The sequence below is a fragment of the Psammomys obesus genome, unplaced genomic scaffold (genome assembly GCF_907164565.1).
Source record: "Psammomys obesus unplaced genomic scaffold, mPsaObe1.curated_primary_1811, whole genome shotgun sequence".
Taxonomy (NCBI): Eukaryota; Metazoa; Chordata; class Mammalia; order Rodentia; family Muridae; genus Psammomys; species Psammomys obesus.
The window spans coordinates 15683389-15696214 of record NW_026596256.1 but is presented as its reverse complement, the minus strand read 5'-3'; the positions used below and the strand labels follow the sequence as shown (position 1 = coordinate 15696214).

At 41.7% G+C, this 12826-nt stretch overlaps 1 protein-coding gene across 1 annotated transcript in view; it reads right to left on the bottom strand.

Moving 5' to 3' along the window:
* Window positions 1-12458, bottom strand: part of Schip1 (schwannomin interacting protein 1) — a 755784-nt gene extending 743326 nt beyond the window's left edge. Inside the window, exon 1 of the mRNA XM_055596822.1 lies at window positions 12390-12458. Coding sequence (XP_055452797.1) covers window positions 12390-12398 — 9 coding nt within the window. The 5' untranslated portion in view covers window positions 12399-12458. The remainder of the gene's footprint in view (window positions 1-12389) is intronic.
* Window positions 12459-12826: the final 368 nt, after the last annotated feature.

The window sequence follows — 12826 nt, the reverse complement described above, 5'->3', positions numbered from 1 at the left end:
AACATTTGCTTCTGACACAAAGCAGGCTGGGGAGGAAGGCTTTCCTTGGCTTAGATGTCCACATCACAGTTCTTCACTGAGGAGCTGGAGGCAGGATGTGGATGCTATGAAGAAAGTCAGCTTGCAGGCTCACTAGTCATGGCTTGCTCAGTTTGCTCTTCCAAGCCAGGACCACCTGCCCAGGGATGACAAATCCACCACGGGCTGGACACCCCCACATCAACCAAGAAAGCACTCCACAGACTTGTCTATATGCCAATCTGATGGAGAAATTTCCTCAGAGGAGGCTCCCTCTTTCTGGGTAACTTCAGTTTGCTTAAGTTGACAAAACTGACGAGCACGCTGATTCTCAACTCTAGCTTTGGTCTGACTTAGGATACTCGAGAGAAACAGGATAAGAAAATCTTGGGGCTGTTTTCTTGGCAGGTGTAACTCCTCTGAGGTTCGAAGACCTGTGTGGTGAGTCTCTTCCTTTCCACTTATCCTACTACTGACCATGAACCAGACAGCCACGGCACAGATTCAAGCAAGACATCTCACATCCAGCACTGCTGCTGCCTCTGCGCGGATGATGGGGACCATCAGGAAGATTTTGTTCCTGGGCTTGTTGGTTCTTTGTGTTTTCTTCACTAGGGTACAACCTGATTCGTATCCACTCTGGGAAGTAGCTCCTGCCTGTCATTTCCAAGCAGGCTCTAGCACAGCCCCGCCGACTGACCTAGATTCAGATTTGTTTATAATATTAGTAATTGTGATTGTCACCGGCTTTTACCCACACCCAGCTATTTTCGCTGTCAAGCCCTTCCAAACACATTTCACCAAAACTCTTAACCACAACGTTAGGAGATTAGAGCTGTAATTATTCATTTTATAGGTAAAGGAAAGGGTTGACCAACATCTTATAGGTAGTAAGATAAAGAGTCAAAATGAAAAGCCTGCTCTCTTTAGATTTTCTTCAGAGACCTTGTAATTCAGTGGTTCTCTGCCTGTGGGTGGTGGCCCCTTTGGGGGTGGCATAACAGATAACCTGCGTGTCAGATATTTCCGTTATGATTCATAAAAGTAGCGAAATTATAAAGTAGCAACAAAATAATTTTATGGTTAGGGGTCACCACAGCACAAGGAAATGTGCTAAAGTGTCACAGTATTACAAAGGTTGAGAACCGCTGTTAAATGCGCTTGTTTAAATAATGATTTTAATGGTTGCCTTTGGGAAAAGAGTTCATGTGGGCACTGGTGGGCGTTCCTACACCTGAAAACATGATCCCGAAAAGATAAGACCAAACCACTTCCCAGCCACAGAAGTGATCTGCTACAAGTCAACGCTCTTGGCTGCTGGTGGCAAGGACGCCCAAGACATAACCTTAAAGCCTGTGTGTGGAGGCTCCCCGCTCGCTGGCTGCCTCCCAACCCCTGCAGACCTCAGAACCCTATGTGGAAAGTGAGCTTTTATAATACTGGTCCTAAGCATCTCCTGTGTGAGCATCAAATGAGATGCTGTATGTGTAAGCAAAAAGTCCTGGTTATGCCTGAATAGCACCAATTCAGCCCCAGACCCCGGGCAATGTAACTTACATTCAGCATTTTGAAACAAACAAACAAAACGAATGAGGGGTTTTAGAGATACGGGGAAACCTTAATGTGAAGAAGTCCCACTGGTAGTATTTCCCCAGGTTTACCATTAGTAAGTCCCTGGGAAAGCTACTGGCTCAGTGACCCCATCTCCTGTCTAAGGCCTTTGATTTAAGGTTTCCGTGCTAGGTGCAGAAGACCTTTGCCACGGGACTTAAGACTCTCCTGTGAGTCGATGTTACAAAATCCCCTTACTCATTTTGGTTTCTACTCCCTGGGAGCAAATCAGGGCTTTGGCAGAGAGTTGATAGATACTTTGTTTTACCTTCATGTGAGATCTGGCACAATTATTCAAAAATTGCTCAAGGTTTAGGACTATGGTGGCAGCTAGACTGGCTGCCAACCAGCTCTTGAGAACTGCCGGAATCCTCTCCCCAGTGCTGGGGTTAGAGGTATATTCAACCATGCCTGGCTCTTTTATCTGGCTCTAGAGGTTCAAATCAGGTCTTCAGGTCCTCATGCTTTCAGAGCAAATGTTCTTACCCAGTGAGCCATCTCTCCTATCTCCTGCAGGGAACCTCTCAGAGAAGTCACATCAGTAAGTCAAAAGTCAAAAGGCCAAGTATGGTAGCTCATGACTGCAATCCCAGCAGGATTGCAGGGAGACTGAGGCAGGGAGGTTGCTGCTAGTTGGACGCCAGCCTACGCTACATAGTGAGTCCCAGAGCAGTCTGCACTACAAAGTGAGATACTTTCTCAAAGCACCAAACACTGCTAATTTAAATATTGACCGACACGACTAAGTACCTTACCTTGGTAGTGGCATTATTTGCTACTCTTCAAACACAGAAATGAGGATCCTCTATGCAGGTATAGACTGCAATAAGGAACTGGACTGGTAAACTGAGGCATGTGATATTAACGACTCAGGGGACACCATATTAAACACCATGAGCCCTTGATGACGAGAAGTGGAAAGTGTTTGACCTCAGGTGTACTGGAAATCTCTAAACCTTCCACTTTAGCAGCAGTGTTGGAAAGGACTGAATTTCATGAAGGGATTAACAGTCTTGGTACTGGTATTGTGTGCTATTGCCATTCCAAGCGCACTGCTCACATTAAGCCATCCACTCCTTCCAACCCCTACAGGAAAGGTGCTCTTACAATTACAGATGGGAAAAACAGGGCATTGAAAACTTAAGTAAATCTCCCAGGGCCGCCCAGCTGGTAAGTGGTAGAACTCCATTTGAACCTCGAAAGCTTGGGCCCAGAGACAGATACTTTAAACATGGTAAATTGTACCTCTGTGCTCCTAATGATATGCTAGTCACATTTATGGAAAACCTACTCTGTGCCAAGAGCAGCGGAAACACAAAGAAGAAAATGTTGTTCCCACCGCAGTCATTTAGAGTGGCTTTGTACGCTGTATTCGCCCTCATCGGAACGCCACAAAGACAACAGCATGGTCATATTCAGCTACTCACATGTGTGTCATCACATATGACAGATAGTGGCAATTTGCTTTTTCCCCATGAAGTTCAAAGAGACTGTGTTCCTCCAGTCTGGGGCAGGGATGCGAAGAACCACTGTCTTTTGGACACCACCTGGCTGCTGTGCACATGAACTCACAGCAGCTGAGGTTACATACACAAGGCCTATACCGGATAAAAAGTCAAGCATGAGTAGAGAAGCAGCTACTGAGCCCTGGAACTTGCTGAAGCGCTATTGGCAGCGGATGGCTGCTGGGGCAGGTAGAGTCACTTTCCCCTATTAGCCCCTGGTTAGTTGCCCATAAGCCAGGGAATGGCTTTCTGTCCAGGCAATATGGACAGTGCTAACTAGACTCTGTGGACAAAAGGAAAATGTTAGCTCTACTTGCCCAGTGCTGACTAAAATTTAACATCCTCAAACATTGGCAGGATTACCATCTTCCCATTCTCAATATGAACAATTCCACATTGAAAAGAAGGGTCTAGCTTGGATGAAGGAAAATCCACCCCATTACAGAAACAGGTCATTGGACTGCAATAGCAACCTTGGTAGGAGCAGCATTCCCCATCCACGAGTCCAGATTTTCCAACATGTGTTTCCATAGCAGGTGAGAGCAGCAGGAGGAGGAAAAGCCTCCAGGTTGTGTCTCCTCATCACCATTGTTCCCCTGGCTCCGTGTCTGAGAGCTAGGCCTGGGTTCAGATCTGTTCTCTTCCTCCCCACTCGGTGGATTTAGCTTCTCTAGCCTCGCCTATGAGATGAACCTAATCTAGAGGACCACCAGCAGCAGGTTCCCACTAAGATTCTACCCTAAACAGACAGGATAACTCAACTCCCAATGGAAAGACCACCCATCCATCACTGCTCCTTCTCCCATGTCTTATTCCTTTTTGTTTTGGTGAAGAAAAAAAAAAACATGATGTTTTATAGCTAGTTCTAGAACCAAAAAAAAAGCAAAAAGAAGCGTGGCTTGTGAAATTCTGTGCTATGGTGGTCAGAGTGGCTGATACTTTTTTTTTTTTTTTTTTGGCCAGGTAGTCGCAGTTACGAACGGTCATCAGACCTATTGTTATCATCATCACAGAGCCAACTAGTGCGCAAACAACACGTTACCCTACTGTTCTTTTATTATCACAGACATTAGACACAAGCCAGTGCACACGGTTATTCGGTAAGTTTTGACAGTTAATTTGTTTATCTCTTTCAAGTTTTCTTTATTTTTCTACTTTATTTTTCTACTGCTGTGGATAGAAACTAGCGCCTCCTGTATGGTAACAACTATACCGGTAACTGCGGTAACTGCTCTACCGCTGAGGTCCATCCTCAGCCAGCAAAGTTTTCTTTTTCGTACATTATGATAGTAATGTAAAGTTAATTAAAGGCTTTGCCTGCACTGTACAATAAAACATGACAGCCAGAGCGAATATGCAAATTCGACCACCACATCAGTCAGTTTTAAAAGCAATTAAATATTTGCTCTGAGCACCTCAGATTACAAGGCAAATCTTTATGAAACCCACTCTCTGTCTCTGTTCTTACAGTTTGTGTAGTATCCAGGCTGTGCTGTTATTCTCTGATGTTGGGTTTTCAGTTATATAGTATGCGAGTCTTCATGTGAGGATATTTTTCTTCCTTGTTCATGTTTGAGCAATTAATTACCTCTGTCCTTTTGTTGGTCGGGCAACATGATGCAGTGGTTTAGATTCCCCCATGAGAAGGTGTCAGCATCTCATGGCAACAGTGTTGACCCTGTATCTCCCCACAACGTGAGCTGAGACCTTCAATTAGATGGGCTAGCCTTTACCAGTGTTGCTAGTCAGGATTGCTTTTTTTATGATGCCAAGACAACTTTGGACAAAATAAAGTATAACGAAAATGATTGATTCACACTGCCTGTTAGAAATTTATGGGTTCAAAGAAAATGTTTTTATAGTTGAATTTAGAAAGGTAAATGTATATTCTGTCAGCATTTTTACTCTGTGTCTTAATCTTATATTTAACAGAGTATTTTTTTAAAGTCTGAATAGCAGTAAATTTAAAACTAAGCAAAGTTTGAGGAGATGAACAACAGTGCCTGAGATGTGTTCAGCTGGAGCAGCAGTTCTCAGCTTGTGGGCCATGACCCCTTCGGGGGTTTCATATCACATATCCTTCATAGCAGATATTTACATCAAGATTCATAACAGTAGTGAAATTACACTTATGAAGTAGCAACAAAAATAATTTTATGGTTGGGGTCACCACAACATGAGGAACTGTATTAAAGGATCAATCACAGTGTTAGGAAGGTTGAGAACCATTGAATTGGAGGGTCTGGGGACTAGGTAAGACAAGCAAGCAGGCACCTAGAACGCCATGCTTCAGGATACACCAGACACCATGGTGCCTTCACTCCAGTGTCTCGCCCACCCCACCTTAAGTTCATCTAGTGGACTCTGTAGAGATACCAGCTTGTCAGAAAGGTTGCACCACTCACATCTCTCTCCCCCTGAACCCTACTTGGCATTGCACTGTGGGAGAGGATAGCCTTAGTCCTACTGAGACTTGATGTGCCAGGGTAGGTTGGCACCCATGGAGGACCTCCTCTTCTCAGGAGGAGGGGAGAAAGGAATGATGGGAGGAATGTGAGAGTGAGACTGGAAGGAGGAGAGAAAGGGGCTGTAATCAGGCTGTAAGTGATAAGACAAATTAATTAATGAAAATCCAAAAAAGAACTGCAATCAATGAAGGTCTACAGAAAAAAAAAAAAAGAAAAACATCATCCATGCCAATAACTCAGAATATTTCACAGCTTTAGATCTTACATTATGGTCTTTGACCCATTTTGAGTTTGTTTTTATACAAGGTTAAGAGATGAGGGTCTATTTTTCTTTTTCTCCTAATGCATATTGTGTTTCCCTGCTTATTGTCTTATTCCCTGCACATTGTGTTAGAGGGTTTACCATTTCTTTGATGTGTTTGTCTCCTTTCTCAAAAACAGATGGCTGTAGATGTGTACATGTGTGTGCTCTCTATACGATTATATCAATCTATATGTATGTTTTTATTGCAATACCATGATGATTTTGTTGCTATGGCTCTGTAGCATGTCTTGAAATTAGGTACCAGTAGGTCTCCAATATTGCTCTTTTAGCTTAGGATATCTTGAGCTCTTTGGGTCTCATACATCCATATGAATTTAGGATTTTTTTTTCTAGTACTGTGAAGAATGTCATCGATATTAAAATATAGTTTGCTATCAAATCTATAGTTTGCTATTAATTCTCTCTATGACCACGCTTTTTCATCCTCTAGTGTTTTCTTCAGTCTCTCTCCTTAGTGACGTAGAGTTTCATCCACAAGGTCTGTCACCCGTTTCATGAGGATGGATCTTTGCGCATTTTTAGGCCACTGTACATTAGACTGTTTTGTTGAATTCTTTCTTGGTGAGTTCATTATTGGTGGATAACAAATCTCTAAAGTTTTATATTGATTTTGTAACGTGCCACTTTGAAGAACTACTTTTTTAGTTATAAGAGTCTTTTGCTGAAATCTTTGAGGGTTTCCATATAAAGAATTATAGCATCTGCAAGCAGGGATCATTTAGGAGAATCAAGAATTGAAATATGGGATTACACCACATTAAAAATATTCTTCAAAGCAAAGTAAACTCTCAAGTCCCTTTTGAGCATTGTCTTCCCCTTATCTGTGACTTCAGTTAACCTCAGAATCTTTTTTCTTTTTTTAATTCTTTATTAATTATACTTTATTCACTTTGTATCCCCCCTGTTGTTCCCTCCCTCCTTCATCCCAATTCCTCCCTTCCTCCACCCTCTGCATGCATGCCCCTCCCCAAGTCCACTGATAGAGGAGGTCTTCTTTTCCTTCCTTCTCATCTTAGTCAATTAGATCTCATCAGGAGTACTGCATTGTCTTCTGTGGCCTGGTAATATTGCTTCCCCCTCAGGGGGAGGTAATTAAAGAGCAGGCCAATCAGTTTATGTCAGAGACAGTCCCTGTTCCCATTACAATGGAACCCACCTGGATACTGAACTGCAGAAAGGCAAAGAGGATGGACCTCAGAAGGAGAAAAGAGGAAACAAGTCAGGAGCCTGACACAGAGGACCTCTGAAAGGCTCTGCCCTGCAGACTATCAATACAGATGCTGAGACTTATGGGCAACCTTTGGGCAGAGTGCAGGAAATCTTATGAAAGAAGTGGGAAACAGTAAGATCTGGAGAGGACAGGAACTCCACAAGGAGAGCATCAGAACCAAAAAATCTGAGCACAGGGGTCTTTCCTGAGACTGATACTCCAACCAAGGACCATGCATGGAGATAACCTAAGACTCCTGCACAGATGTAATCTCAGAATCTTAGAGATATATACAAGTACAAACACACATGCACAGACATGCATAAAAGCTCACTTTGTATTTTTTCATCTTTACCATTCTTTACACACCTAGTTCAAGATCTCATTCCTTATAAGTAAAATGGCCTTCTAACAGGTATCTCTGTCTCCAGTTGGTCTTCAACCATTGCAGCCACTATACTATGGCCACATTCACACATACCATCTTGATCACACCAAGAAAAGAGGCAGTTTACAGAATGGGAGAAGGCCTTTGCCAGATATTCAATTCCGGAACATACAAAAAAACATAAAAGCCTTAACAATCGAATAAATAATCCATTTGATAAATGAACAAATAATTTGAGCAGACACTTCTTGAAAGAAGAAACACACTCAGTAAGTATGTAAAAAGTGTACAACATCTGTAGAATTAAGAAAATACAACTCAAGACTAAATTCCATCGAACTTCAACCAGAAGGAATATTACATTTAAAAACAATAAATACCAATGAAGATGGAGGGAAAATGGAACTCATATGCATTGTTGGTGAGGATATTAGTTATTATATTGACCATAAAAACGTTATAGAAAGTCTCACAAAAGTAAAATTACAATTATGTTATGATCCAGTCATATCACTCCTGGGCATATAAGTAAAAGAAATGAAGTATGCATACATTTGAAATACCTGAATACTGGGAAAGTTTACTGTGGCACTATTCACAATAGCCAAGTTATAGAGTCCATCTAACACATCATTAGATGACTGGATTAAGAATATAAAGTATAGATGAACAAAGGAGTATTACCCATCCATAACAAACAATAAATCTACATCATTTGCAGGAAAATGGCTGTAACTAATATACGCCAGAAACAGAAAAGCAAGTATGGCATGTTTTCTCACAGATGAGCTAAAATAAAACTTAGAAAGACAACCTGAAAGGGGCACAGGGATTACTAGGGACAGGAGATGGGGAAGTTAGGACAGAGGGACAAGAATCATGAGAGAGGATGTGTGGGAGGGTAAATACAATGAAAGCATGGAACTCCTATATGCAGAAGTGTCACACTGAAATCCATCAATCTGCTCAATTAACATCACTAATAACTACAGAAAATAGTTCACAAAGAAATGCAGTTAACTGAGCCTCTAGGTATAGAATGCTCAAATATGCAGCCGTTGTTAAGCAAGACCATTCTCTTCCTAGGAGCTGCCAACCACTGACAGTAGACACACAAGCCTTGACCATTTCGGCCCAGTATGGACTCCAGTAAGACAGTCTAAAACCATTCAATGACCTTTTTTTTTTCTTTTCTTCCATCTTTATTGTCCTATGAACCACTTAGTGCATCAAGGCTCTTATCATTTCTTCCCAGAGGACCAAAATGACATATGCAGTAAACAACTAGGCTTGCCAGTTGGTATCTGGAGTTAGAGGTGAAGTGATGGCTCCAATGATTATTTTTATGTTATGTAATTATCAGAAGCCTTGATTCTAGAATCCAGGTTCAAATTCCAAGCTCCTCCATTTATTCATTATACAATTATATAAGTTCTATTACTTCTCCTTGCCTAGTCCACAGAATGGGAATATTAATAGTAATTGAAGGCTATGTGAGCTAATCCACTTAAAGTACTTAGCACAGGTGCCAAAGAGAGAGGTCAGCAATTAAAAGAATGTGTTGTTTTTGCAGAAGACCTAAGTTCAGTTCTCAGCACCCTCATGGTGGCTCACAAAAGCTTGTCACTCCAATTGCAGGGAATCTGATGGCCTCTTCTGACCTCTGATTGCACAGCACAGACACAGTGCACATACATGCACTCAGGCATAAACTCATACACATAAAATACACATACACGCAAATATTAAAGATACAATACTTAGCATACTGCCTCTCCCACATCTGACAGACAGAAGAACATGCTCAATAAATGGTAATTAAAGATCACACACACACACACACACACACACACACACACACACACGAGATCCTGTTTCAGAAAGCTGTTCACTTTCTCCTACTAAAGCAAATGAAGATAATTAGAAGTACTTTGAAATCATGCTTACAATTTGTTTCTCAATTCCTTTTCCTATTTCTTGGGGTGTGGCTCCTCTCCACACAATCCCTCCCCTTCCTGTCCTCTGCTGCCATTTGCTTTTTCCCCTCTTCTTTTCTCATCCACCCCAAGTGGCTATTCCTTCTCCTCCAGAGCCTCGTGAAGAGCTCTCCTCCATCCCTCCTGTGACTGTCCAATCCGGCCACCCCTCCAGACAGTGCCATTTTGAAAGCAAGTAGAACAAATGAGAACTAGTGGAAGGCTCAAACTGTGCTGGGGGTGGGGGGACCTTCACACACTGCTGCTATGGAGAAAAATTCTCTTGTTTTCATAGAAGAAAAAAAAAAACGTCCCTATCCACCCACCCCTTTGTCTAAGACCAGGAAATAGTTTGACAGTGTGGTGCTTAGTAAATGGTTAAAGAATGAATGATTTCAGTTGAAGATGCTTGTCAGCCAACAAGCTATAGTTTTAACATACATGAGCTGTAAAAATGAAGTGTTTGGTAAAGCAATTTCAATCCTCAAATGAGGACACTATTGCATAAGAGAAAGTATATTTTAATCACTTAAGTGTGGGAGTCATATAAATTTTTGGTTTTATAAAATAAATACCTAGTCTATCAAATATCCAAAAGTAAGCAGGAGACCTTAATCAGGGACATAAGGAAAAAGCGGCATGCTTCCTTTTCACCACTGAGCACATATATTTCCTGCTAAATTAGCACTGAATGCTAGCTTGTTACCACACAGTTCCGTAAAAGCTCAAAAAATTAAAACCTTTTATTCCCATAAAACTGACTTCACACAAAACTGCCAACTTCAGAAGTAGGGTTAAAGTGTTTTGTAATATGACTGAGTGCAAGAATTGTTTTCTTACAATTCTTAATAACATCTGTATTAGCCTATTATGATGCATGCGAAGTTGCTACTGATTCTTCAGCTGTCCTGGCATTGAATTGAAACCATCAGGATATTTATATTCAAAGGTGAGATTCTTACATGCTAGAAAGCACAGTCTTAGCTGTATTCATAGAACTGTAATAGACAGTGCCTAAAATAAAAGCCAGTTATGTACAGAGCAATATAGGAACTAACATCAAATGTCTCACACTGGTTTTTAAAGGCTCCTAATACTTTGCTGTTTCAGGGAACCACCCCTACATACTGAAATTCTTTATGCTCCTTTTAATAATCGTCAATTGTACATGGTTGGTAAAAATCACTACTAAAATACATGTAATTAAAAATCACAGGTAGCCCTCTATGAGCACACCACTAAGTTGTAAAATACTAAATTATGAGAAATAAGAAGGAAAAGTAATATTCACATTAACTTTCAGGAATATTTACTTGTATTGATACTACATAAACTGTGTTACTGAAGTTTTCAATCATCTTAAATTCAAAGAAAATAAATGGCTTTTATATTTTATAGTCAATGTCATGAAGAAAAAAATAGTGATTAGCCAATATAAAACAACGAGGCTATTTATCACCTTGCTTACAAGTACAAGGAACTAGCCGACAGCACAGGCATGAACCCAGAGTTTTCACTTACCTGGCTATTATTTAAGATGCCTCCATTTTCAAATATCCATACCTACTCTACATCCAGAACACTCATTTGTAAAGGTGAATTTTGCTTAATTTTTTTTTTTTGAAAATCACTTTTTTCCTGGATTCTGACTTAATTATTTTCTCATCTTCACAATCGGTTAGTACTGGTCTCCAAGAGCAAGAAGACCATGCAACATGACAAAGATAAGGAAGCAAGTTGCTTGTCACCTTGGTGAGCAATGCTCAAGAAGTGTTTCTCGTTGGCGTGCGACGCCTTACAGTCGTAATTAGCTCACCACGACAATCGCACGCGCACACACGTGTTCTGCAAAACAAGGCTTTTAAATAAAATAACGCAAGTGTCTGACTAGCTTCAGGGTTTGAATTAACAATTAAGTCTGCACCTTAAATCGTTTATCTCTATAACTAGAGGAGCAAGTTCCGAGGATGTAAATCTCACCCAATAAGACAAGGGGTGGCCGAGCGCATTATTAATTGCTAAGCAATTTCTTAATTTTACACTCTAACTTTCAGCGGTAGAAAATAAGCACGGTGATGGATGAGCCCACATACTCCTGCCGCTCTCTGGGAGTGCAACAGCCACACGCACATCCTGTGCACAGCGTAAACTCGGCTCCTACAAGCCACAGTGCATTACTGGATTCAGCTACGGCAAACCCTCTCCGTCTACTTATCACTCGAGCACTAATATTTAGAGTAGCAAAATGCCTGCTGAACGCTGCAGCTCAACATCCCCCCTGGGCTTCCTCGGAGCACAGCCTCATCTCCTCCCTCAGCGACTGCTGACTTTTAAGAAGGTGGGTGACGTGGGGTGGGAATGCTCTGGTGCAGCCAGGTAACCCTACTCTGCAAATCTCCAAAGCCCCACGCTCCTTCCCACCACACACACACACACACACACACACACACACACACACACACACACCTTTGGTTTGTTTTAAGGGGAGAAAACGGTTTTAAATAGCTATCTAAAACATGCCATCTTCATGGGTCTGAGAATGTGTTTTTCTTATACTTGCTGCTGATGTATAAGATATTTCCAGATCTGATTAGAAAGGCTGGCTATGCATTAAAAGTCCTGCTTTCAACAAGACTCCTTTAGTGAAAGCTGCCTGAGCAGACATATGTGCACATAAATTACCCATATTTCTCTATACACATGAGCACGTTAACAAGCATGCATGCACACGCACACCAAGACCTGCAATTAATCCCCTGTTCTTTAAGCCCCCTTTCATGGGCTTCTGCATGCATGTCATTCAAAAGAGAGATCTTTAGAAAAAAAAATGGTAAGCAGCTGCAGCTAATGCACTCGAAAGTGACAGGTTAGAGAAGCAAATACGTTACCAGTCGCATTTTGAAGTTTCTCGAGCACCTGCAGGTTGGAGGAGACTGAATCAGAGGCTGGCGCGCCGCGTTCCCTGGAAACACAGAGCCCGATGTGGCTGTGGGGGAATGCGAAGCAAGCGTGAGGCTGGAAATCTTTGAGTTGAGCTCACTCTAAGCACCACAGAGCCTCAAAGAGGAGGAAGAAAAAAGGCAGCCCACAGACAGCGAGACGAGAAACTTCTGGCACCTCTCCAACTCAGGAATGAATTCTCTGTAATTTGGAGATGGATAGTTGATGGAAATGAAGAGAAACTTGGATTTCCCAGCGAATTTGCTCAGCCACACAGAAATGAGCAGGTAACAGACAAGCTCATTTGAACAGTCATTCGGGAATCAGGAGCAAATAAAAAATTAAGAGAAATTCTTGTTGGAAAAATATGAAAAGGCTGCTCCAG